The following is a 22,653-nucleotide window of genomic DNA, read 5'->3' as shown; positions in this document are numbered from 1 at the left end:
CTTTGAATAATGAGATTTCCAAAGAAGCATTAGAAGGTGCAGCTTTCTTTTGTTTATTTATGGCAGATATTTGTGCAAACGTTGCGTTTGTTGCAGGTAAGAAAAAATTCTTTTCAGTTTTTACCCACTCACATTTTCTGATTGGTGTAAAAATCGAAGAAAGCAAAACTTGCCTTGGAAATAGACTTTGTCTTAACACTGAAGCAAAACAAAAACGTCTGACAGTGTAATCAACTTCTTGCTGCTATGGACAAGTTTCTGTTTTATTAAAACAAAGAATTTATCTAAAACTGATTTCTGTCTCATTGCCCAAGGCTTAAGAGGAAATAAAAGGAAACAGACTATGGACTGAGCAGTTGAAATATGCAGGCTAGTGTGGAAATTGGGCAATTGGGAAATAGCGAGAGGAGGTTTTTGTTTTCCTTCTGTTGATGTAGTTGGGCAAGCTGCTCTTCACCTGTTGGGGAGAAACACTGTCATCTTGGGAAAGAGTGTGAGTGAACTGTACACTTGCCGAGACATCAGTTTTACGGGGACTCTGAGGAAATGACACTGGTGGTGAACGGGGGGTGAGTAAGTGGGAAATAAGAGAGAAGAACAGATAACAAACTGACCCAGTGTCCTATTCTGGCAGAAACAGCCACTTAGATAAGAGTCTAGACTTGGCTGTCAAATCTAGGATGTCTTGATGGGAAGTAAAGAATGCAGAGATAATGAAATCAAGTTGCTTCTGAATTGAGTAGTCCCTGTTGTACTGCTGTCTACCCAGGAGAATGAAATGCAGTTTTGTTAAGTGACTTTTATGTCTCAACTTTTCTTTGTGCAAATCCTCAGATGAGAGAAGGAACTGGCCACGTGGGTAAGCGATGAGTCTGAACTGGTCGGTTGTCTCCTGTGCGAGTTCTCAGCTAAAATCGTGCCAGTGAACCACAATCACCTGGCAGCATTTCCAAAAATGTACAAGCCTAGGCTGTCCCCTGAAGATTTTGAGTGAATAAATGTAGTGAGGCCTGGACACGGGTAGTTAGAAAGATTTCCTTGAGATTCTGATACAACCCTTGGGTGAGAACTGTTGAATGGCTACGTGTAATATATGTCAGTTCACAGCTCTCGAAAAGAAGGCCTCTCTAGAAGAGTGGGAGTTTGACAGATGCAGCTTCCTTCAGTGCTCTCCTTTCCAGCCACAGAAGCCTGACTTTTATCCATCTCTACTTCTGTGCTTGACAAGTTAAAACGAGTATTATTGGCAGTATCTGTGGGCTTGAAGAATAACTCCTTTTTCCTTCCAATCACTGATCATTCAGTGGCACTCAAAGAGTCTTAGAAATTTGCTTCTGGTGAATGATTTAATAAGTAGAGCCCTTTAAGGATTTTGCACCTTTTGTTACCAACCAAGGCATTAGGCCAGCAGGGTTTCCTGAGTGCAGTAATAGTAAATCATGACCCTTCTGTTGGTTAAATCTGTGTGACCGAATCTTGCAATGTATCTGTTAGATTCACTGAGTGCTTGCATCATTAAAATGGTGGGTTTGTTTAAAAATTGCAGTATAGTTGATCTACAGTGTTGTGTTAGTTTCTGCTTTATAGCGGTGATTCAGTTATATATATATATACACACACACACACTTTCATATTCTTGGCCACTTTGGTTTACTACAGGATGTTGCATACAGGGCCTTGTACTGTATAGTGGGACCTTGTCATTTATCTATTTTATATGCAGTAGTTTATATTTGCTACTCCCAAACTGCTAACTTACCCCTCCTCCACCACCTTTCCCCTTTGGTAGCCATCAGTTTGTTTTCTACATCTGTGAATCTGTTTCTGTTTCTTCAGTAAGTTCATTGGTGTCATAGTTTGGAGTCCACATATTAAGTGATATCACCTGAGGTTTGTCTTTCTCTTTCCAACTTACCTCATCCAGGATGGTAATCTCTGGGCCCATCCATGTTGTTGCAAATGGCAGGATTTCATTGTTTTTATGGCTGAGTAGTATTCCATTCTATATGAATATACCATACAAGATGGCAGTTTTAAACATCAAAACCCAGGAAGTTACTAACAGAAGGGCATTGCTTTAATAATGTAGTTTCAGCCATCTTATGAACTAGAGATCCATGTGATTAACAATAAGGGAGACTGAGATACAGATTGTAGTCTGAGAAGGCATAGGAAAAGTTCTTAAAGTGGGTATTATGAGTCTTAACAGCACTTTTTATGACATGTTGGGGCCAAGCTTTTTTTTTTTCTTGGTAGGACACATGATACTAAAGGAAGGAAAGGTTTTACATCCAAATATTTGCTTTATACCCAACTGTTTGGAAACACAGCAAACATACAAACACAAGTGGGCTATAGACGAAACATTCCCGGATATGTTCAGTTGGCCTCCACACATTGAGTCAACATTTAAAATTTAGGAGACTCATGCAGAAATCTACATTTCAGACTTCAACTAAAGGAACAGATCTAGTCCCCCATGAGCCCAGGCTCCCATGTGGTCTGCTGTGCAGAGGCGGCCCCTAGTCAGTGGGGTGTGTGTTCTCCACTTTGCTGTCCTCACCTGGGACCTTCACTGAACGTGGGTCCCCTACTTTGCCTTTGTAAGCATTTGACTTGATAATTCCTGTTTTATAGTATATTTTGATAATGATTTTGAGGTTTTAAAGGCAGTGTATATTAAGTTTATAATCTATTTCATATTGTATAATAATCTCACGCATGGGATTGAATTTTTTGAATTAGAACTTATAAGTTGATTTTTAAAACAAACTTTTTTTTTTCATGAATATGCAAATAATCATTCCTATCAGAATGTCTGTAAACCTGATGAGGTTGGTCGTGGTCATAGCTGACAGGTTATGCTCACGGCAGACGGTGTGATGTCTTTCTCCTCCGCGTGGCTCCTTAGAGCTGCGCTTGACTCAGTAGCTACATGGCTCCCTGCGGAGCAGCGCTGAGAGCACTGAGTGCAGTCACAGAGCAGTAAGGGGGCGACAGAAGGCCTGGCAGAAGCAAAGGTTCTTGGAACCAGTAAGTGCTTGAAGTCAGTTTTAGAGAATGACTTCACGGTGAACTTTCTGAAGAGCTCAAGGAGGAGTGTTTTAAAGAGTAGGAGCGCAGAGGGGTGAGGAGGAAGGGGCTACTTTGTACTTACTTTACATGATATGTTTATGTTTAGAGACTTACAAGTTTTTACATTCAGTTTTGAAATATGTAATTTTGTACATTATACACTGTTTTTGCTGTTTTACAGGATGACCTGACGCCACTATTCGTTGCCAGAAGGGAAAACAGGCAGCGAATGGCAGAATATTTGAATGAAAAACAGGCAAATATGCCTACAGTTGAGAAGACGAAAAGGTACAGTAGTTTGTTATCTTTTTTAAAAAAAAAAAACCTTTGCTGTTGTTCCTGAGCAGTATCAGTTAGAAAACTTAAATTAATAAAATGATTAACTTAGAACCCACACATCTTCGGTTAGGGAGAAAAGCAATTCCAACTGGGTGTCACAAAGAACAGAATAGAGCAGGATTCATCTTCCTTTATAATATTGACTGATGTCATTTCCAACCTGATTCTTTTGATCATATGGTCTTCTCATAGGTCAGGGAGATCACTTTCATTTTATTAGTATGAATTCCAATTTTAATTGACGTTATGATAGAACATTGAATACCTGAACTCTTTTATAATAATTTTTAAATTTCTACTGTGTATAGGTTTTTTCTTAAAAGATGAAGGTTAAACATAGAGGAATTTGCTTTGTCTTTTAGATGACTATTAGCTTGAAATGACTTTCTTTGAAGAATACTGGTATTTTCAGGTTATCACACACGAATATTCATCACCATTACTGGGTCCTATGGGCTCATCCGTTTTTATCCTTTTTCAATTCTTATACATTTTGATGATTTTAGTTTTAATTGATAATGGTAGAAAGAGGAAAGATAGCTTTAGTGATTGAATAAATATTTCCTTTAAAGCAGACAAGCCAGTGGTAGATGATAAAGAGGAAAGAGTTGAGCTTTAGATCCAGCCCAGGTTTAAGTCCTAGCTTTCCTGTTTGTCAGGTGTGTTCCCTGGGGAACATGACTTCTTATCGACAAATAGGTTTCCTGATACGTAAAGGAGGACAGGAGTACCTCCTTTATCGGGGGTTGTGTGTAAGAAAGAAACACATTCGGTATTTAATTCAGGGCCAAGCACATGCTTCTCAGCATGATTCACTGCAACCGTGACTATTTTCATTATTCACATTATTGTTTGAAGCCTGCAAACAGCTTTTGTTTTCCTGACCTCTAGCTGATTTTAAAGTATAATATTTCAGACTCAGTAAGAAATGGGGAAATCTTTATTTAAATCTTTCCCTACTTTAGATAAGTGACCTCAGCATCGTTTCTTGTCCATCAGAGGACTTTAAATCTGCAACTTCGTCTCTGTGTCACCCCAGGACGACAGGGGGCTGCTTTTTTGTGGCTTGCTTTTGGCCTTGAGGTGATTTGCTGAGACGAACACTTGAGCATGTATATGATCAGTCTTACAGAGATGGTCAAGATACAATATATCAAATTAGCTGTTGAAGTAAGTTAAGTAAATTCCTCGGGGAGGGGGTGAGTTTTCTTCCCTGATTTTAGAACAGCCCTCATGCTTGCTGTAAGTGATGAATCACCAAATCTGGTCAGGCTGCTTCTTCAACAAGGCATTGATGTCTTTTCTCAAGGTATCTAGGCATGCAGTGTAGAAGGATATGCTCTTACTAGTGGTTTTAATATGTAAGTGTTTACACTAAAATGGCGATGATCACTAAACTGGGGTTGAAAATAAGTGTTACTTGTCACACGACAGGTGAGAGTTCCGAGTTGGGTGCAGGCAGTTGGGGGATGGCAGTGAGCTGTGCCCCTTCATGAGCTGGAAATCACGCCGAAGGCCAGACTAGTGAGATGCAGCAGTGGCCCAGGATTCTTTATCTCAGGGCCTCTGAGCCCTTTGTCAACTTCAGCATCCTTGTGTTCTGTATTTCATTCCAAGTGTATCCCTTATGCATGGGGTACAAACAATGCCATAACTGATTTTTCTTAGCAGCTATTTTGGTCTTAAAGTGTTTAGTTGAGCAGAAAATCCTGTCTTTTGCCTTGAGGACTTTCCTCTGTACTCTTCCTCTGGAATCTTCCAAGAAGTGAAGGGATTCCCTGAGGTCAAAGTGACACCCGTCTTCCACAGGTCACTGGGGTTGGGGTGGGGAGGAGGGCTTTCTAGCCATTCTGTGGTTCCCCTCGATTCTGTTGCTGCAGCGTCGGCGTGAAAACTGGTCTTAACAGGGTCTCGTTGGCAGCTGGGTCTGCGCTCTGCATGTTGCTCTCTAAAGACCTTTACTAACATCATTTTAAAAGAAGAAAAGAAAACAGAACATGGCCCTGCAGTTGGTCCTGTATGACCTCTCCTCCTGGGATGCCCATGCTGACCCACACGCCTCAGCCTTCCTCGTGACCCACGCTCAGACTGCAGGGCGACAGCTTGTTTAGTTCTCACGCATTGCTTGTGTGATGTCCTGTACTTACAAATACAGCTACAAAACATGTAATAGCTGAGGTGCCCTGAATTGTAATCCCTGAAAATAGGATGGCTCATCATCATAACTTGGAACATTTTCTGAAAACTGCACCTTTGAATATTGCACCTATGAAAAAACACGCATTGGTTTTTATTTGGAATGCTAAAATAGTTCTGGCATTAAAGTTCAGGAAGGATTTATTTAATTTCTTCGCCGTTTCTCGGAGCATTTTGGGGGTATATTATGTCATTAAATCCTCTGAATACTATTGGGAATTAAGGCTGTAAGATCCCAGTTTTATAGAGGAAGACTTTGAGCTGATGAGAAACAACTTTTTCAGGAGCAAATAGCTGTTGGTTACAGAGCGCGGACTTCTGAGTTCAAGATCCTTTCCGTGTGTCAGACTAAGTCTAGTTCACTTCGTGAGCTATCCTGCCCTCAATTCGTGACTACTTAACCTGACTTTTTTTCTCCTTTAATTACATGCTAAAGGACAAGTTTATAGAACTTACAAATTTGAGGTATACAGGACCATTGAAGGTTTGATATTAGCTCTGCTATTGTCTGAAATAATGTAAGAATTTAGTATCTTTGGTCATTTTCATATTGGCATTCAAGAGTAATATTTATCGATTACTTTTTTTTTTAACATAGCGAACACAAAGACGAAAGGAGACGTGAAACGCCTTTTCAGACTACCAGCCTGGCCAAGACTTCTGATTGTAAGTGACTGTCTGTGGTCCTGCCATAGATGGAGAAAGTGAGAGGGAGGCAGTGCTGATCATGACAGAGCAGTCAGAACAGCCGGTGTGGGGATTTCATGTATACCTTGGTTTTTACAATTAATTTCTCCCTTAATGCTCTAGTATTCCAAATTATTTAGGAAGTTACTTGTAGGTCATTTAAACCCTGAGACAGTGTTGTCTGGAAAGAAATTCACGTATTTAAACACAGCCCCTGAAATCCCATGTTCTGTCTTTGTGTAAAGAAGGAAAACAGATCTTTAAGTTTGTTGTACATTTCCTCCATCAACCACACTATAACACACTGGACTTCTCATAGAACTGGATCTAATGGGTTACACTTAGGAAATGAAGGTTAGTTATTGCACAGTGACTCGTCTCACTTAAAAAGTTACTGTCTTTAAAAGTGGGAAGCCAGAATCCCTTCCTGGTACTCTGACGCCGTGGCAACCCGTGAGTACTGCAAAGCTGAGCCAGTGCGCAGCACACCAGTAAGAGATTGTTGCTGAAAAGTCCCCAGCGACAGTACAGAAGTCCGGCAAGCAATGCCTTGTGGAGAAGCACTGGTCGTTTTTCCCATCCTTACACCAACCAGGTCTCTTACCAACTTCATTCCTCCTAAGTGCAAACAGAATGAGATACGCTGACCTAATGAGAACCAGATGTATTCTTCTCTTTCTCCTCCTTCTCTCCTCCCTCTTCCTCTTCCTCTTCTTATTCTTGGATACTTGTCATGAAACTAATTTTGTTAGAACAAGCTGCTCTGTTGCCATCAGTTAAAGGATTTTCATTATAAATATTCAAATAGGTCAACACAGGACTTAAGAAATTCCAGTAAAAGCACAAAAATGCTTCCCATGAACATGAACACGGCTGTGCCGCCTAGATGAGAGCCCTGGCACTTGCACAGTCTGTGCTGTGAGAGGGCCCCTGTAACATAGCAGGCCCCTGGCAAGCAAAGAGCATCTGCTGGTTGGCGTTACCAGTTATGGGAGACACAAAGATGGAACTGATAGTTCTTGTCCTTAAGGGAATCATAATACAGTAGAGTTGTCCCTGGTTGTTTTCTGTGTTTTTTTAAATAGAATTTTGAAAGGAAGCATTCTCATTTATCTGGTAATTATTATCACTTTTTAAGTCACTTTTCCCCATGTAAATGGCTGTCAAGTGTCACATAGGTGCTAAGCACGAACCTGACGTTAACAAAATGCAGACATTTAACACGCAGCCCCGCCCCCCAGGAGCATGTCACTTATTGTCATGTTTGTGAGTCCCTCGGTGACTCTGCTCCCTGTGTCCCAGGGCCACTAGGGCTTCATAAGTGTCTTTCTGTATCTTTTGTTGGTATTTCATATGTGCCCAATACTTTAATTAAGATCATGGTGAGGAAATGCCTTTTGAAAAAGTGGGCAGGATTGGAGGGAAGCATGCAGGGCAAGTAGAAGTTTGCCAGGGAAGCAGACAGAAGGACAGTGTTTGGTAGGAGGAACATCTTTCAAGATGACATTTGGCCAAAGGAACAGCAGTGCAGAGGCAAAGATGTGCCAGGGGACTCAAGGGGATTCATGAGTTTCATGTTGTTGGTCCAAAAAAGATGCCATGGGCCTGGTTGGGAACGAGGTGAATACTCAGCTCAGGCACGCTCCGGAAAGCCCTTCTAGTTCTACAGAGAAGAGTAGGTCTCCTGTAGACCCCGGGAAATGTATCTGAATGCTGCTTGCTGTAAAGAATAATAGACATGAGGAGCAGTGGCTAAAACAAAAAGTAGGATTGTGTAGATGATTCATGATGCCATCAGCATCCCAGATGTCCCTCCTTCAGCTGTGAGGCTGCCGGTGTTTGACGTCTCCTTTCCTTGTCTGCTGGTTAGCAGCCACTCCCAGCATCATATTCTCACATAGCAATATCCAAAGGCTGCAAGGACTGCTTTTGTCTACCTGTTTTTCTACAAATAACGAAGAACAAGTAAGATGCTTACAGTAGACTTCCCCGAACATTTTACTGGCTGGGTTATATCACATACTCATTCCTAAGTGAGCCTCTGGTGAAGGAAAGGTAGTTCCACTGATTATCTTAGAATAGTCAATTCTCTTTTGGGAGCTGGGGGGAGGTTACCTTCTTTGTATATTGGGATAAAATGATATCAAAGTAAAGTTGCAATTGTGCAACAAGAAGGAAGAAAAAGAACGGCTGTCAGGTTGGAAATCAGCAATATGTGCTGCAGGGATTCCATGGGGAATTTTGAGCACAAGAGCAAGAAGATTAGATTTGAGTATTAGGACTCTCTGGTCATGACCTAAAGCATAGGAAGGGATGACCAAGCCAGAAATAGAGAAACAAGAAAACGGTACTGAGACGAATGCAAGCGATGAAGGAGCTCCAGAGGAGCCAACAGATGAGAAGTTGACCTTTGTGGATGGAAAAGACAACACTGACATGGCCAGTAAATTAGTGAAATCTGTGGAGTTTCATTTTTCTTCTCTCTGTGCTTAAAAGCCACTATAGGGCGAGGGAAGGAATAGCTGATTGGTAGATGGATCGTATGCTTCGGATGCAGGAGATCCTGGGTTCAATCCAGAGTACCTGCATACAATAAAAAGGAAAAAGAAAGGCTAGTCTAAAATATCTGAAGACTGTAGATCCATTTACCACACCCATTACTGTTTGCTTTCCTTTTGCCAGCTGTCTTCATACGTATCTGAACCTCAACCAGGTTTTTCTACAAGAAAATGCTTTAATCCTCTGAAATTCTTTTGTGCAACATTATTGTATGGAAATCTTGTTGAATGGACATAGACCTATATGTGTGTGTATATTATAGACAGTGGTCAGTTTTGTCATTAATATACATGTGACTACATTTTCTAGGTGAAACAGCTGTCTACTCAGCAGAAGACAAAGATGCACAGTCTCCTGATATGGAGGTACTATCTCCTTTTGTTATTTTTCTTCTTCCTTTAATACGTAACCATCAAGGGTCATTAAAATATAAGCGGATGGATGCTTTGATTTTGTGTTCTGACATTTACATTTTCCCATCACAATTCACATATTTTCTAATCTACAGTTAATGCAGTCATTCTGTGATGTCAGTCATGTGCGTGCATATTACACTTGTGTTAATTTTCTGCGCTCATATACTGAAAGCAGTGTCTATCTAAATTCTGTGCTTCACATACTTTTCTGTTACAAAGTACAAAATATTTAATATAGATAGTTCCAAGTGCAAGCTGGCTGTATATTGAAGACCCTTCTCTTTTTTATGTTCTGCATTGGTTTTTTGCAATCCTCATTTTCGATTGATCAAATGATGTCTCCTATTCAATCTTGGAAATGAGATCTTTCCATTCTGTTCCAACTAAGTCTGCTCTAGTTTCCCATTTGATATGGTATAATCTCTGACAACTCGCCTTTTGCTCAATCTGCCCCTCCTGGAATACCCGTCCCTTCACCCTATGGACTGGACCTCTCTTCTAAGGCCCAGCCCCGGCCTCCCCGCATTCCCTGAGCCAAGTCATGCACCACACTCTTCTCTCCTTTGTCCCCTGACTGTCCATTGACTTCAGTTGTAGAGCTGCTGAATGATCGTTTTCTGTGCTGTTGCTTTTCACATATCCCTGCCTCTTGTACAACAGAGAGGAAAATCTTTTACATTACCAGGTTCTCCCAGGATAATCCTTATTATTTCATAGATACAGTAAAAGTTTTCTATCTCACTGACTGAGAGACTGAATGGCGAAGTGCATGAGTATGATGGCTTCTAAAGGTGGGGTTTTCTATTTTGTTTTTACAGGAAGGGGTAACACACCCAGAAATTCACAAAGAGGAAACTGGTATGGACACAGATGCAGGTGATGAAGGTGCTCCAGAAGAGCCAACAGATGAGAAGAAATGGACCTCTGTGGATGGAACAGACACACCTGACATGGCTGTTAAATTATAAGATCTATGGAGTTTCATTTTTTTCACATCTGTGCTTATGAGATGGTCTGGGCGAGGGAAGGGTACAGCTGAGTGGTAGATGGATCGCATGCTTCAGATACAGGAGTTCTGGGTTCAATCCCCAGTATCTCCATTAAACACAAAAATTCAAAAGCTAATGTAGTATATCTGAAGTCTGTAGCTCCAGATAACATATCCATTACTGTTTCTTTTCCATTTCCTAACTACCATAATACATAGCCAAGAAACGACCAGGGTTTTCATAAAGAAAGTGCTTCTTCCCTGGGAAATTTTGGGCCACGTTAGTTTACAGAAGAGTTCTTGAATGGAGTTAGACTTCACATGAATGTGTGTACAGTTCAAAGCGATCAGTGTTGTCATTAATAATCTGTGTGACTGCCCCCACTAGGTGAAGCATCAACTTTCCCCTCTGGACCGAAGGAAGATGCACACACCCCTGGCAAGGAGGTACCATCTCGTTTTCTTGTTTTTCGTCTTCTTGTAGCACCTAGCAATCAAGGGTCGCTAGTACATAAGCGGATGGATGCGTCGCACCTGTGTCCCAACGTTTGCGTATTCCCGACACAGTTCTTGACTGCTGTTTTCTAATCCACGGCTAAGTCGCACTTTGCTTTCGGTCACGGGAGCGCACAGTACACTTGCGTCAGTTTCCCGCGCTCGCCTACGGAACGCGGTGTCTGTATCTAAATTCTTTGCCTCCAGTAGTTTTCCCCGGTAGGTTAGGCCAACTTACTGACCGTAGACGGTTCCCTGTGCGAGTTCGGTGAGGTGTAAGGTGTCTCCCGTTTTGTCTTGTGTTTTCGGCACTCCTCGTTTTGGATGAGTCGACTGTTGTCTCCTACCGAATCTTGCCAGTGGGGCCTTCCCATTCCGTTCCCACTGAGTGTGTCCCGGGTTTTCCGTGTGACTTCTCATGCTGTTTCCCACCTCGTCCTTTCGGCTCAGGCTGCCCTTCCTGGACCGCCTCCCCCTGCCCCCTCTGCGCTCGGCCTGCCTTTGAAGACACGGGCCCGGTCTTCCCAGCCTTCCCCGAGCCAGGACCTGCCCCAGACCCTTCTCTCCTCTGTGCCCTGCCTGTCCGTTCACTTCGGCTGTAGAGCTGCTGGATGGTCCTTTTCTGTGCTGATGGGTGTTCACGGGTCCCTGCCTCTGGTAACAGTACAGGGCAGGATCTGTCCTTCGTGTGTATTCCCAGCTTTTGCCAGGATAATGCCTGTGACTTTAGATAGACACCGTAGATAGCTCGTGCCTCGCTGACTGATAGACTGAGTGGCCAAGTGCATGAGTAGGATGGCTCCTCAAGGTGGGTTTTTGGATTCTCCCGTTTTGTTGTTACAGGAAGGGGCGCCCGAGCCAGAAACCGAACGGGAAGACACCCGTCCTGAGGCGAACGTAGCTGACGAAGGTGCTCCGGAGGAGCCGACCGAGGACGAGACATTGACGTCTGCGCTCGCAGCAGACCAGCCTGACGTGTCCGGTAAGTCGGTGAACATCCCTGGAGGTTGGCTTTTCTTACGTCTGTCCTTAAAAGCTACTGTGGGTCCAGGGTAGGGTGTGGCTGGTGGGTGGATGGGTGGCATGCTTCGGACGCAGGAGTTCCTGGGCTCCATCGCCAGGACCTCCGTCGAAAGAAAGAAGCTACGTGCGAACCTAAAATACCCCAAGACCCTAGGTCCAGATACCACGTGCAGTACTGCTTGCTTTCCTTTTGCCCGCTGTCTTCACACGTACCCCAAACACGACCAGGGTTTTCCCTCAAAAAATTCTTCAGTCCTCTGAAGTTCTTCTGGGCCCCGTTAGTTCACGGAAAGGTTGTTGAAGGGGGTTAGACTTCACGTGTGCGGGTACAATTCGAAGTGGTCAGTGCTGTCGCTAACGTCTGTGTGCCTGCACCCTCTAGGTGACACATGGCCCTTAAGCTCGGGACAAGAGGAAGACGTGGAGTCCCCTGACGAGGAGGTACGTGTCCTTTTGCTGTTTTTCTTCTTCTTCTACTACCTAACCGTCGTCGGCCGTGAATACGTAAGCGGATGGATGCGTCGCCTCTTCGTCCTGACGTCTGCATTTTCCCGTCACCATTCTGGCCTGATGTTTTCTAATGCACCACTGCTGAAGTCGTTCTGTGCTTTCGGTCACGCGAGCGCACAGTACACTTGCGTCAGTTTCCCGCGCTCGCCTACGGAACGCGGTGTCTGTATCTAAATTCTTTGCCTCCAGTAGTTTTCCCCGGTAGGTTAGGCCAACTTACTGACCGTAGACGGTTCCCTGTGCGAGTTCGGTGAGGTGTAAGGTGTCTCCCGTTTTGTCTTGTGTTTTCGGCACTCCTCGTTTTGGATGAGTCGACTGTTGTCTCCTACCGAATCTTGCCAGTGGGGCCTTCCCATTCCGTTCCCACTGAGTGTGTCCCGGGTTTTCCGTGTGACTTCTCATGCTGTTTCCCACCTCGTCCTTTCGGCTCAGGCTGCCCTTCCTGGACCGCCTCCCCCTGCCCCCTCTGCGCTCGGCCTGCCTTTGAAGACACGGGCCCGGTCTTCCCAGCCTTCCCCGAGCCAGGACCTGCCCCAGACCCTTCTCTCCTCTGTGCCCTGCCTGTCCGTTCACTTCGGCTGTAGAGCTGCTGGATGGTCCTTTTCTGTGCTGATGGGTGTTCACGGGTCCCTGCCTCTGGTAACAGTACAGGGCAGGATCTGTCCTTCGTGTGTATTCCCAGCTTTTGCCAGGATAATGCCTGTGACTTTAGATAGACACCGTAGATAGCTCGTGCCTCGCTGACTGATAGACTGAGTGGCCAAGTGCATGAGTAGGATGGCTCCTCAAGGTGGGTTTTTGGATTCTCCCGTTTTGTTGTTACAGGAAGGGGCGCCCGAGCCAGAAACCGAACGGGAAGACACCCGTCCTGAGGCGAACGTAGCTGACGAAGGTGCTCCGGAGGAGCCGACCGAGGACGAGACATTGACGTCTGCGCTCGCAGCAGACCAGCCTGACGTGTCCGGTAAGTCGGTGAACATCCCTGGAGGTTGGCTTTTCTTACGTCTGTCCTTAAAAGCTACTGTGGGTCCAGGGTAGGGTGTGGCTGGTGGGTGGATGGGTGGCATGCTTCGGACGCAGGAGTTCCTGGGCTCCATCGCCAGGACCTCCGTCGAAAGAAAGAAGCTACGTGCGAACCTAAAATACCCCAAGACCCTAGGTCCAGATACCACGTGCAGTACTGCTTGCTTTCCTTTTGCCCGCTGTCTTCACACGTACCCCAAACACGACCAGGGTTTTCCCTCAAAAAATTCTTCAGTCCTCTGAAGTTCTTCTGGGCCCCGTTAGTTCACGGAAAGGTTGTTGAAGGGGGTTAGACTTCACGTGTGCGGGTACAATTCGAAGTGGTCAGTGCTGTCGCTAACGTCTGTGTGCCTGCACCCTCTAGGTGACACATGGCCCTTAAGCTCGGGACAAGAGGAAGACGTGGAGTCCCCTGACGAGGAGGTACGTGTCCTTTTGCTGTTTTTCTTCTTCTTCTACTACCTAACCGTCGTCGGCCGTGAATACGTAAGCGGATGGATGCGTCGCCTCTTCGTCCTGACGTCTGCATTTTCCCGTCACCATTCTGGCCTGATGTTTTCTAATGCACCACTGCTGAAGTCGTTCTGTGCTTTCGGTCACGCGAGCGCACAGTACACTTGCGTCAGTTTCCCGCGCTCGCCTACGGAACGCGGTGTCTGTATCTAAATTCTTTGCCTCCAGTAGTTTTCCCCGGTAGGTTAGGCCAACTTACTGACCGTAGACGGTTCCCTGTGCGAGTTCGGTGAGGTGTAAGGTGTCTCCCGTTTTGTCTTGTGTTTTCGGCACTCCTCGTTTTGGATGAGTCGACTGTTGTCTCCTACCGAATCTTGCCAGTGGGGCCTTCCCATTCCGTTCCCACTGAGTGTGTCCCGGGTTTTCCGTGTGACTTCTCATGCTGTTTCCCACCTCGTCCTTTCGGCTCAGGCTGCCCTTCCTGGACCGCCTCCCCCTGCCCCCTCTGCGCTCGGCCTGCCTTTGAAGACACGGGCCCGGTCTTCCCAGCCTTCCCCGAGCCAGGACCTGCCCCAGACCCTTCTCTCCTCTGTGCCCTGCCTGTCCGTTCACTTCGGCTGTAGAGCTGCTGGATGGTCCTTTTCTGTGCTGATGGGTGTTCACGGGTCCCTGCCTCTGGTAACAGTACAGGGCAGGATCTGTCCTTCGTGTGTATTCCCAGCTTTTGCCAGGATAATGCCTGTGACTTTAGATAGACACCGTAGATAGCTCGTGCCTCGCTGACTGATAGACTGAGTGGCCAAGTGCATGAGTAGGATGGCTCCTCAAGGTGGGTTTTTGGATTCTCCCGTTTTGTTGTTACAGGAAGGGGCGCCCGAGCCAGAAACCGAACGGGAAGACACCCGTCCTGAGGCGAACGTAGCTGACGAAGGTGCTCCGGAGGAGCCGACCGAGGACGAGACATTGACGTCTGCGCTCGCAGCAGACCAGCCTGACGTGTCCGGTAAGTCGGTGAACATCCCTGGAGGTTGGCTTTTCTTACGTCTGTCCTTAAAAGCTACTGTGGGTCCAGGGTAGGGTGTGGCTGGTGGGTGGATGGGTGGCATGCTTCGGACGCAGGAGTTCCTGGGCTCCATCGCCAGGACCTCCGTCGAAAGAAAGAAGCTACGTGCGAACCTAAAATACCCCAAGACCCTAGGTCCAGATACCACGTGCAGTACTGCTTGCTTTCCTTTTGCCCGCTGTCTTCACACGTACCCCAAACACGACCAGGGTTTTCCCTCAAAAAATTCTTCAGTCCTCTGAAGTTCTTCTGGGCCCCGTTAGTTCACGGAAAGGTTGTTGAAGGGGGTTAGACTTCACGTGTGCGGGTACAATTCGAAGTGGTCAGTGCTGTCGCTAACGTCTGTGTGCCTGCACCCTCTAGGTGACACATGGCCCTTAAGCTCGGGACAAGAGGAAGACGTGGAGTCCCCTGACGAGGAGGTACGTGTCCTTTTGCTGTTTTTCTTCTTCTTCTACTACCTAACCGTCGTCGGCCGTGAATACGTAAGCGGATGGATGCGTCGCCTCTTCGTCCTGACGTCTGCATTTTCCCGTCACCATTCTGGCCTGATGTTTTCTAATGCACCACTGCTGAAGTCGTTCTGTGCTTTCGGTCACGCGAGCGCACAGTACACTTGCGTCAGTTTCCCGCGCTCGCCTACGGAACGCGGTGTCTGTATCTAAATTCTTTGCCTCCAGTAGTTTTCCCCGGTAGGTTAGGCCAACTTACTGACCGTAGACGGTTCCCTGTGCGAGTTCGGTGAGGTGTAAGGTGTCTCCCGTTTTGTCTTGTGTTTTCGGCACTCCTCGTTTTGGATGAGTCGACTGTTGTCTCCTACCGAATCTTGCCAGTGGGGCCTTCCCATTCCGTTCCCACTGAGTGTGTCCCGGGTTTTCCGTGTGACTTCTCATGCTGTTTCCCACCTCGTCCTTTCGGCTCAGGCTGCCCTTCCTGGACCGCCTCCCCCTGCCCCCTCTGCGCTCGGCCTGCCTTTGAAGACACGGGCCCGGTCTTCCCAGCCTTCCCCGAGCCAGGACCTGCCCCAGACCCTTCTCTCCTCTGTGCCCTGCCTGTCCGTTCACTTCGGCTGTAGAGCTGCTGGATGGTCCTTTTCTGTGCTGATGGGTGTTCACGGGTCCCTGCCTCTGGTAACAGTACAGGGCAGGATCTGTCCTTCGTGTGTATTCCCAGCTTTTGCCAGGATAATGCCTGTGACTTTAGATAGACACCGTAGATAGCTCGTGCCTCGCTGACTGATAGACTGAGTGGCCAAGTGCATGAGTAGGATGGCTCCTCAAGGTGGGTTTTTGGATTCTCCCGTTTTGTTGTTACAGGAAGGGGCGCCCGAGCCAGAAACCGAACGGGAAGACACCCGTCCTGAGGCGAACGTAGCTGACGAAGGTGCTCCGGAGGAGCCGACCGAGGACGAGACATTGACGTCTGCGCTCGCAGCAGACCAGCCTGACGTGTCCGGTAAGTCGGTGAACATCCCTGGAGGTTGGCTTTTCTTACGTCTGTCCTTAAAAGCTACTGTGGGTCCAGGGTAGGGTGTGGCTGGTGGGTGGATGGGTGGCATGCTTCGGACGCAGGAGTTCCTGGGCTCCATCGCCAGGACCTCCGTCGAAAGAAAGAAGCTACGTGCGAACCTAAAATACCCCAAGACCCTAGGTCCAGATACCACGTGCAGTACTGCTTGCTTTCCTTTTGCCCGCTGTCTTCACACGTACCCCAAACACGACCAGGGTTTTCCCTCAAAAAATTCTTCAGTCCTCTGAAGTTCTTCTGGGCCCCGTTAGTTCACGGAAAGGTTGTTGAAGGGGGTTAGACTTCACGTGTGCGGGTACAATTCGAAGTGGTCAGTGCTGTCGCTAACGTCTGTGTGCCTGCACCCTCTAGGTGACACATGGCCCTTAAGCTCGGGACAAGAGGAAGACGTGGAGTCCCCTGACGAGGAGGTACGTGTCCTTTTGCTGTTTTTCTTCTTCTTCTACTACCTAACCGTCGTCGGCCGTGAATACGTAAGCGGATGGATGCGTCGCCTCTTCGTCCTGACGTCTGCATTTTCCCGTCACCATTCTGGCCTGATGTTTTCTAATGCACCACTGCTGAAGTCGTTCTGTGCTTTCGGTCACGCGAGCGCACAGTACACTTGCGTCAGTTTCCCGCGCTCGCCTACGGAACGCGGTGTCTGTATCTAAATTCTTTGCCTCCAGTAGTTTTCCCCGGTAGGTTAGGCCAACTTACTGACCGTAGACGGTTCCCTGTGCGAGTTCGGTGAGGTGTAAGGTGTCTCCCGTTTTGTCTTGTGTTTTCGGCACTCCTCGTTTTGGATGAGTCGACTGTTGTCTCCTACCGAATCTTGCCAGTGGGGCCTTCCCATTCCGTTCCCACTGAGTGTGTCCCGGGTTTTCCGTGTGACTTCTCATGCTGTTTCCCACCTCGTCCTTTCGGCTCAGGCTGCCCTTCCTGGACCGCCTCCCCCTGCCCCCTCTGCGCTCGGCCTGCCTTTGAAGACACGGGCCCGGTCTTCCCAGCCTTCCCCGAGCCAGGACCTGCCCCAGACCCTTCTCTCCTCTGTGCCCTGCCTGTCCGTTCACTTCGGCTGTAGAGCTGCTGGATGGTCCTTTTCTGTGCTGATGGGTGTTCACGGGTCCCTGCCTCTGGTAACAGTACAGGGCAGGATCTGTCCTTCGTGTGTATTCCCAGCTTTTGCCAGGATAATGCCTGTGACTTTAGATAGACACCGTAGATAGCTCGTGCCTCGCTGACTGATAGACTGAGTGGCCAAGTGCATGAGTAGGATGGCTCCTCAAGGTGGGTTTTTGGATTCTCCCGTTTTGTTGTTACAGGAAGGGGCGCCCGAGCCAGAAACCGAACGGGAAGACACCCGTCCTGAGGCGAACGTAGCTGACGAAGGTGCTCCGGAGGAGCCGACCGAGGACGAGACATTGACGTCTGCGCTCGCAGCAGACCAGCCTGACGTGTCCGGTAAGTCGGTGAACATCCCTGGAGGTTGGCTTTTCTTACGTCTGTCCTTAAAAGCTACTGTGGGTCCAGGGTAGGGTGTGGCTGGTGGGTGGATGGGTGGCATGCTTCGGACGCAGGAGTTCCTGGGCTCCATCGCCAGGACCTCCGTCGAAAGAAAGAAGCTACGTGCGAACCTAAAATACCCCAAGACCCTAGGTCCAGATACCACGTGCAGTACTGCTTGCTTTCCTTTTGCCCGCTGTCTTCACACGTACCCCAAACACGACCAGGGTTTTCCCTCAAAAAATTCTTCAGTCCTCTGAAGTTCTTCTGGGCCCCGTTAGTTCACGGAAAGGTTGTTGAAGGGGGTTAGACTTCACGTGTGCGGGTACAATTCGAAGTGGTCAGTGCTGTCGCTAACGTCTGTGTGCCTGCACCCTCTAGGTGACACATGGCCCTTAAGCTCGGGACAAGAGGAAGACGTGGAGTCCCCTGACGAGGAGGTACGTGTCCTTTTGCTGTTTTTCTTCTTCTTCTACTACCTAACCGTCGTCGGCCGTGAATACGTAAGCGGATGGATGCGTCGCCTCTTCGTCCTGACGTCTGCATTTTCCCGTCACCATTCTGGCCTGATGTTTTCTAATGCACCACTGCTGAAGTCGTTCTGTGCTTTCGGTCACGCGAGCGCACAGTACACTTGCGTCAGTTTCCCGCGCTCGCCTACGGAACGCGGTGTCTGTATCTAAATTCTTTGCCTCCAGTAGTTTTCCCCGGTAGGTTAGGCCAACTTACTGACCGTAGACGGTTCCCTGTGCGAGTTCGGTGAGGTGTAAGGTGTCTCCCGTTTTGTCTTGTGTTTTCGGCACTCCTCGTTTTGGATGAGTCGACTGTTGTCTCCTACCGAATCTTGCCAGTGGGGCCTTCCCATTCCGTTCCCACTGAGTGTGTCCCGGGTTTTCCGTGTGACTTCTCATGCTGTTTCCCACCTCGTCCTTTCGGCTCAGGCTGCCCTTCCTGGACCGCCTCCCCCTGCCCCCTCTGCGCTCGGCCTGCCTTTGAAGACACGGGCCCGGTCTTCCCAGCCTTCCCCGAGCCAGGACCTGCCCCAGACCCTTCTCTCCTCTGTGCCCTGCCTGTCCGTTCACTTCGGCTGTAGAGCTGCTGGATGGTCCTTTTCTGTGCTGATGGGTGTTCACGGGTCCCTGCCTCTGGTAACAGTACAGGGCAGGATCTGTCCTTCGTGTGTATTCCCAGCTTTTGCCAGGATAATGCCTGTGACTTTAGATAGACACCGTAGATAGCTCGTGCCTCGCTGACTGATAGACTGAGTGGCCAAGTGCATGAGTAGGATGGCTCCTCAAGGTGGGTTTTTGGATTCTCCCGTTTTGTTGTTACAGGAAGGGGCGCCCGAGCCAGAAACCGAACGGGAAGACACCCGTCCTGAGGCGAACGTAGCTGACGAAGGTGCTCCGGAGGAGCCGACCGAGGACGAGACATTGACGTCTGCGCTCGCAGCAGACCAGCCTGACGTGTCCGGTAAGTCGGTGAACATCCCTGGAGGTTGGCTTTTCTTACGTCTGTCCTTAAAAGCTACTGTGGGTCCAGGGTAGGGTGTGGCTGGTGGGTGGATGGGTGGCATGCTTCGGACGCAGGAGTTCCTGGGCTCCATCGCCAGGACCTCCGTCGAAAGAAAGAAGCTACGTGCGAACCTAAAATACCCCAAGACCCTAGGTCCAGATACCACGTGCAGTACTGCTTGCTTTCCTTTTGCCCGCTGTCTTCACACGTACCCCAAACACGACCAGGGTTTTCCCTCAAAAAATTCTTCAGTCCTCTGAAGTTCTTCTGGGCCCCGTTAGTTCACGGAAAGGTTGTTGAAGGGGGTTAGACTTCACGTGTGCGGGTACAATTCGAAGTGGTCAGTGCTGTCGCTAACGTCTGTGTGCCTGCACCCTCTAGGTGACACATGGCCCTTAAGCTCGGGACAAGAGGAAGACGTGGAGTCCCCTGACGAGGAGGTACGTGTCCTTTTGCTGTTTTTCTTCTTCTTCTACTACCTAACCGTCGTCGGCCGTGAATACGTAAGCGGATGGATGCGTCGCCTCTTCGTCCTGACGTCTGCATTTTCCCGTCACCATTCTGGCCTGATGTTTTCTAATGCACCACTGCTGAAGTCGTTCTGTGCTTTCGGTCACGCGAGCGCACAGTACACTTGCGTCAGTTTCCCGCGCTCGCCTACGGAACGCGGTGTCTGTATCTAAATTCTTTGCCTCCAGTAGTTTTCCCCGGTAGGTTAGGCCAACTTACTGACCGTAGACGGTTCCCTGTGCGAGTTCGGTGAGGTGTAAGGTGTCTCCCGTTTTGTCTTGTGTTTTCGGCACTCCTCGTTTTGGATGAGTCGACTGTTGTCTCCTACCGAATCTTGCCAGTGGGGCCTTCCCATTCCGTTCCCACTGAGTGTGTCCCGGGTTTTCCGTGTGACTTCTCATGCTGTTTCCCACCTCGTCCTTTCGGCTCAGGCTGCCCTTCCTGGACCGCCTCCCCCTGCCCCCTCTGCGCTCGGCCTGCCTTTGAAGACACGGGCCCGGTCTTCCCAGCCTTCCCCGAGCCAGGACCTGCCCCAGACCCTTCTCTCCTCTGTGCCCTGCCTGTCCGTTCACTTCGGCTGTAGAGCTGCTGGATGGTCCTTTTCTGTGCTGATGGGTGTTCACGGGTCCCTGCCTCTGGTAACAGTACAGGGCAGGATCTGTCCTTCGTGTGTATTCCCAGCTTTTGCCAGGATAATGCCTGTGACTTTAGATAGACACCGTAGATAGCTCGTGCCTCGCTGACTGATAGACTGAGTGGCCAAGTGCATGAGTAGGATGGCTCCTCAAGGTGGGTTTTTGGATTCTCCCGTTTTGTTGTTACAGGAAGGGGCGCCCGAGCCAGAAACCGAACGGGAAGACACCCGTCCTGAGGCGAACGTAGCTGACGAAGGTGCTCCGGAGGAGCCGACCGAGGACGAGACATTGACGTCTGCGCTCGCAGCAGACCAGCCTGACGTGTCCGGTAAGTCGGTGAACATCCCTGGAGGTTGGCTTTTCTTACGTCTGTCCTTAAAAGCTACTGTGGGTCCAGGGTAGGGTGTGGCTGGTGGGTGGATGGGTGGCATGCTTCGGACGCAGGAGTTCCTGGGCTCCATCGCCAGGACCTCCGTCGAAAGAAAGAAGCTACGTGCGAACCTAAAATACCCCAAGACCCTAGGTCCAGATACCACGTGCAGTACTGCTTGCTTTCCTTTTGCCCGCTGTCTTCACACGTACCCCAAACACGACCAGGGTTTTCCCTCAAAAAATTCTTCAGTCCTCTGAAGTTCTTCTGGGCCCCGTTAGTTCACGGAAAGGTTGTTGAAGGGGGTTAGACTTCACGTGTGCGGGTACAATTCGAAGTGGTCAGTGCTGTCGCTAACGTCTGTGTGCCTGCACCCTCTAGGTGACACATGGCCCTTAAGCTCGGGACAAGAGGAAGACGTGGAGTCCCCTGACGAGGAGGTACGTGTCCTTTTGCTGTTTTTCTTCTTCTTCTACTACCTAACCGTCGTCGGCCGTGAATACGTAAGCGGATGGATGCGTCGCCTCTTCGTCCTGACGTCTGCATTTTCCCGTCACCATTCTGGCCTGATGTTTTCTAATGCACCACTGCTGAAGTCGTTCTGTGCTTTCGGTCACGCGAGCGCACAGTACACTTGCGTCAGTTTCCCGCGCTCGCCTACGGAACGCGGTGTCTGTATCTAAATTCTTTGCCTCCAGTAGTTTTCCCCGGTAGGTTAGGCCAACTTACTGACCGTAGACGGTTCCCTGTGCGAGTTCGGTGAGGTGTAAGGTGTCTCCCGTTTTGTCTTGTGTTTTCGGCACTCCTCGTTTTGGATGAGTCGACTGTTGTCTCCTACCGAATCTTGCCAGTGGGGCCTTCCCATTCCGTTCCCACTGAGTGTGTCCCGGGTTTTCCGTGTGACTTCTCATGCTGTTTCCCACCTCGTCCTTTCGGCTCAGGCTGCCCTTCCTGGACCGCCTCCCCCTGCCCCCTCTGCGCTCGGCCTGCCTTTGAAGACACGGGCCCGGTCTTCCCAGCCTTCCCCGAGCCAGGACCTGCCCCAGACCCTTCTCTCCTCTGTGCCCTGCCTGTCCGTTCACTTCGGCTGTAGAGCTGCTGGATGGTCCTTTTCTGTGCTGATGGGTGTTCACGGGTCCCTGCCTCTGGTAACAGTACAGGGCAGGATCTGTCCTTCGTGTGTATTCCCAGCTTTTGCCAGGATAATGCCTGTGACTTTAGATAGACACCGTAGATAGCTCGTGCCTCGCTGACTGATAGACTGAGTGGCCAAGTGCATGAGTAGGATGGCTCCTGAAGGTAGGGTTTGTGTCATTTACTTGTGTTTTCGCAGGAAGTTTCAACGCAGTCAGAAAGTGCAGTGGAATATTATACTGAATACCTTGCAGATGCTACTGAGGAACCAGCTGTGCAGGAGAAGATCACATTTGATGAAGGAATTTTAATGTTTATATTATTGTTTTGTAGCTTTTGTGTGATTTTTGTTGTATTATATAAATCTACCCTTGATGAGATATTGCGGGGTTAATTGGTATATACTGCGTTGTATCCATTTGTTAATTGTTTCCCCCTCAATTCATTAAACCCGTCTTTATAGCTCAAAAATATGTGATTTGTATTTGTATAGATTGTGTTTGGGTTCTTAACCTACGTTTTCTCTTATTTCAGAAGTATTTGTCATCCTGTTTCTATGGGTTTTTTTTTTTATAATTGTATATGTTAATTTTTACAGTGATTTCGACAAAAATATTTGATTAAAAGGAATAGTGTGTTGGTTTTTGTTA

At 48.3% G+C, this 22,653-nt stretch overlaps 2 protein-coding genes across 3 annotated transcripts in view; both read left to right on the top strand.

Annotated features, from left to right (window-relative positions):
- The window catches only part of LOC105103873 (POTE ankyrin domain family member A), a 24,654-nt gene extending 12,965 nt beyond the window's left edge, over window positions 1-11,689 (top strand). Inside the window, exons 4-8 of one of the 2 annotated variants that reach the window (XM_064486945.1) lie at window positions 3,257-3,363; window positions 6,209-6,276; window positions 9,166-9,221; window positions 10,091-10,707; window positions 11,599-11,689. In XM_064486945.1, the coding sequence (XP_064343015.1) occupies window positions 3,257-3,363; window positions 6,209-6,276; window positions 9,166-9,221; window positions 10,091-10,240 (381 nt within the window). In that variant the 3' untranslated portion in view covers window positions 10,241-10,707; window positions 11,599-11,689. Of the gene's footprint in view, window positions 1-834; window positions 860-3,256; window positions 3,364-6,208; window positions 6,277-9,165; window positions 9,222-10,090; window positions 10,708-11,598 lie in introns of those variants that run through there. The other variant, XM_064486946.1, reaches the window with a different exon arrangement.
- Window positions 11,386-22,653, top strand: LOC116154504 (trans-Golgi network integral membrane protein 2). The gene is made up of 16 exons (XM_064486429.1): window positions 11,386-11,412; window positions 11,599-11,737; window positions 12,161-12,219; window positions 13,114-13,252; window positions 13,676-13,734; window positions 14,629-14,767; window positions 15,191-15,249; window positions 16,144-16,282; window positions 16,706-16,764; window positions 17,659-17,797; window positions 18,221-18,279; window positions 19,174-19,312; window positions 19,736-19,794; window positions 20,689-20,827; window positions 21,251-21,309; window positions 22,203-22,653. The coding sequence occupies exons 1-16, from the start codon at window positions 11,386-11,388 to the stop codon at window positions 22,395-22,397; spliced, it is 1,608 nt and encodes a 535-aa protein (XP_064342499.1). The 3' UTR covers window positions 22,398-22,653.

Source organism: Camelus dromedarius, chromosome 6 (genome assembly GCF_036321535.1).
Source record: "Camelus dromedarius isolate mCamDro1 chromosome 6, mCamDro1.pat, whole genome shotgun sequence".
Lineage (NCBI taxonomy): Eukaryota > Metazoa > Chordata > Mammalia > Artiodactyla > Camelidae > Camelus > Camelus dromedarius.
This window is presented reverse-complemented; position numbering and strand designations above follow the sequence as displayed.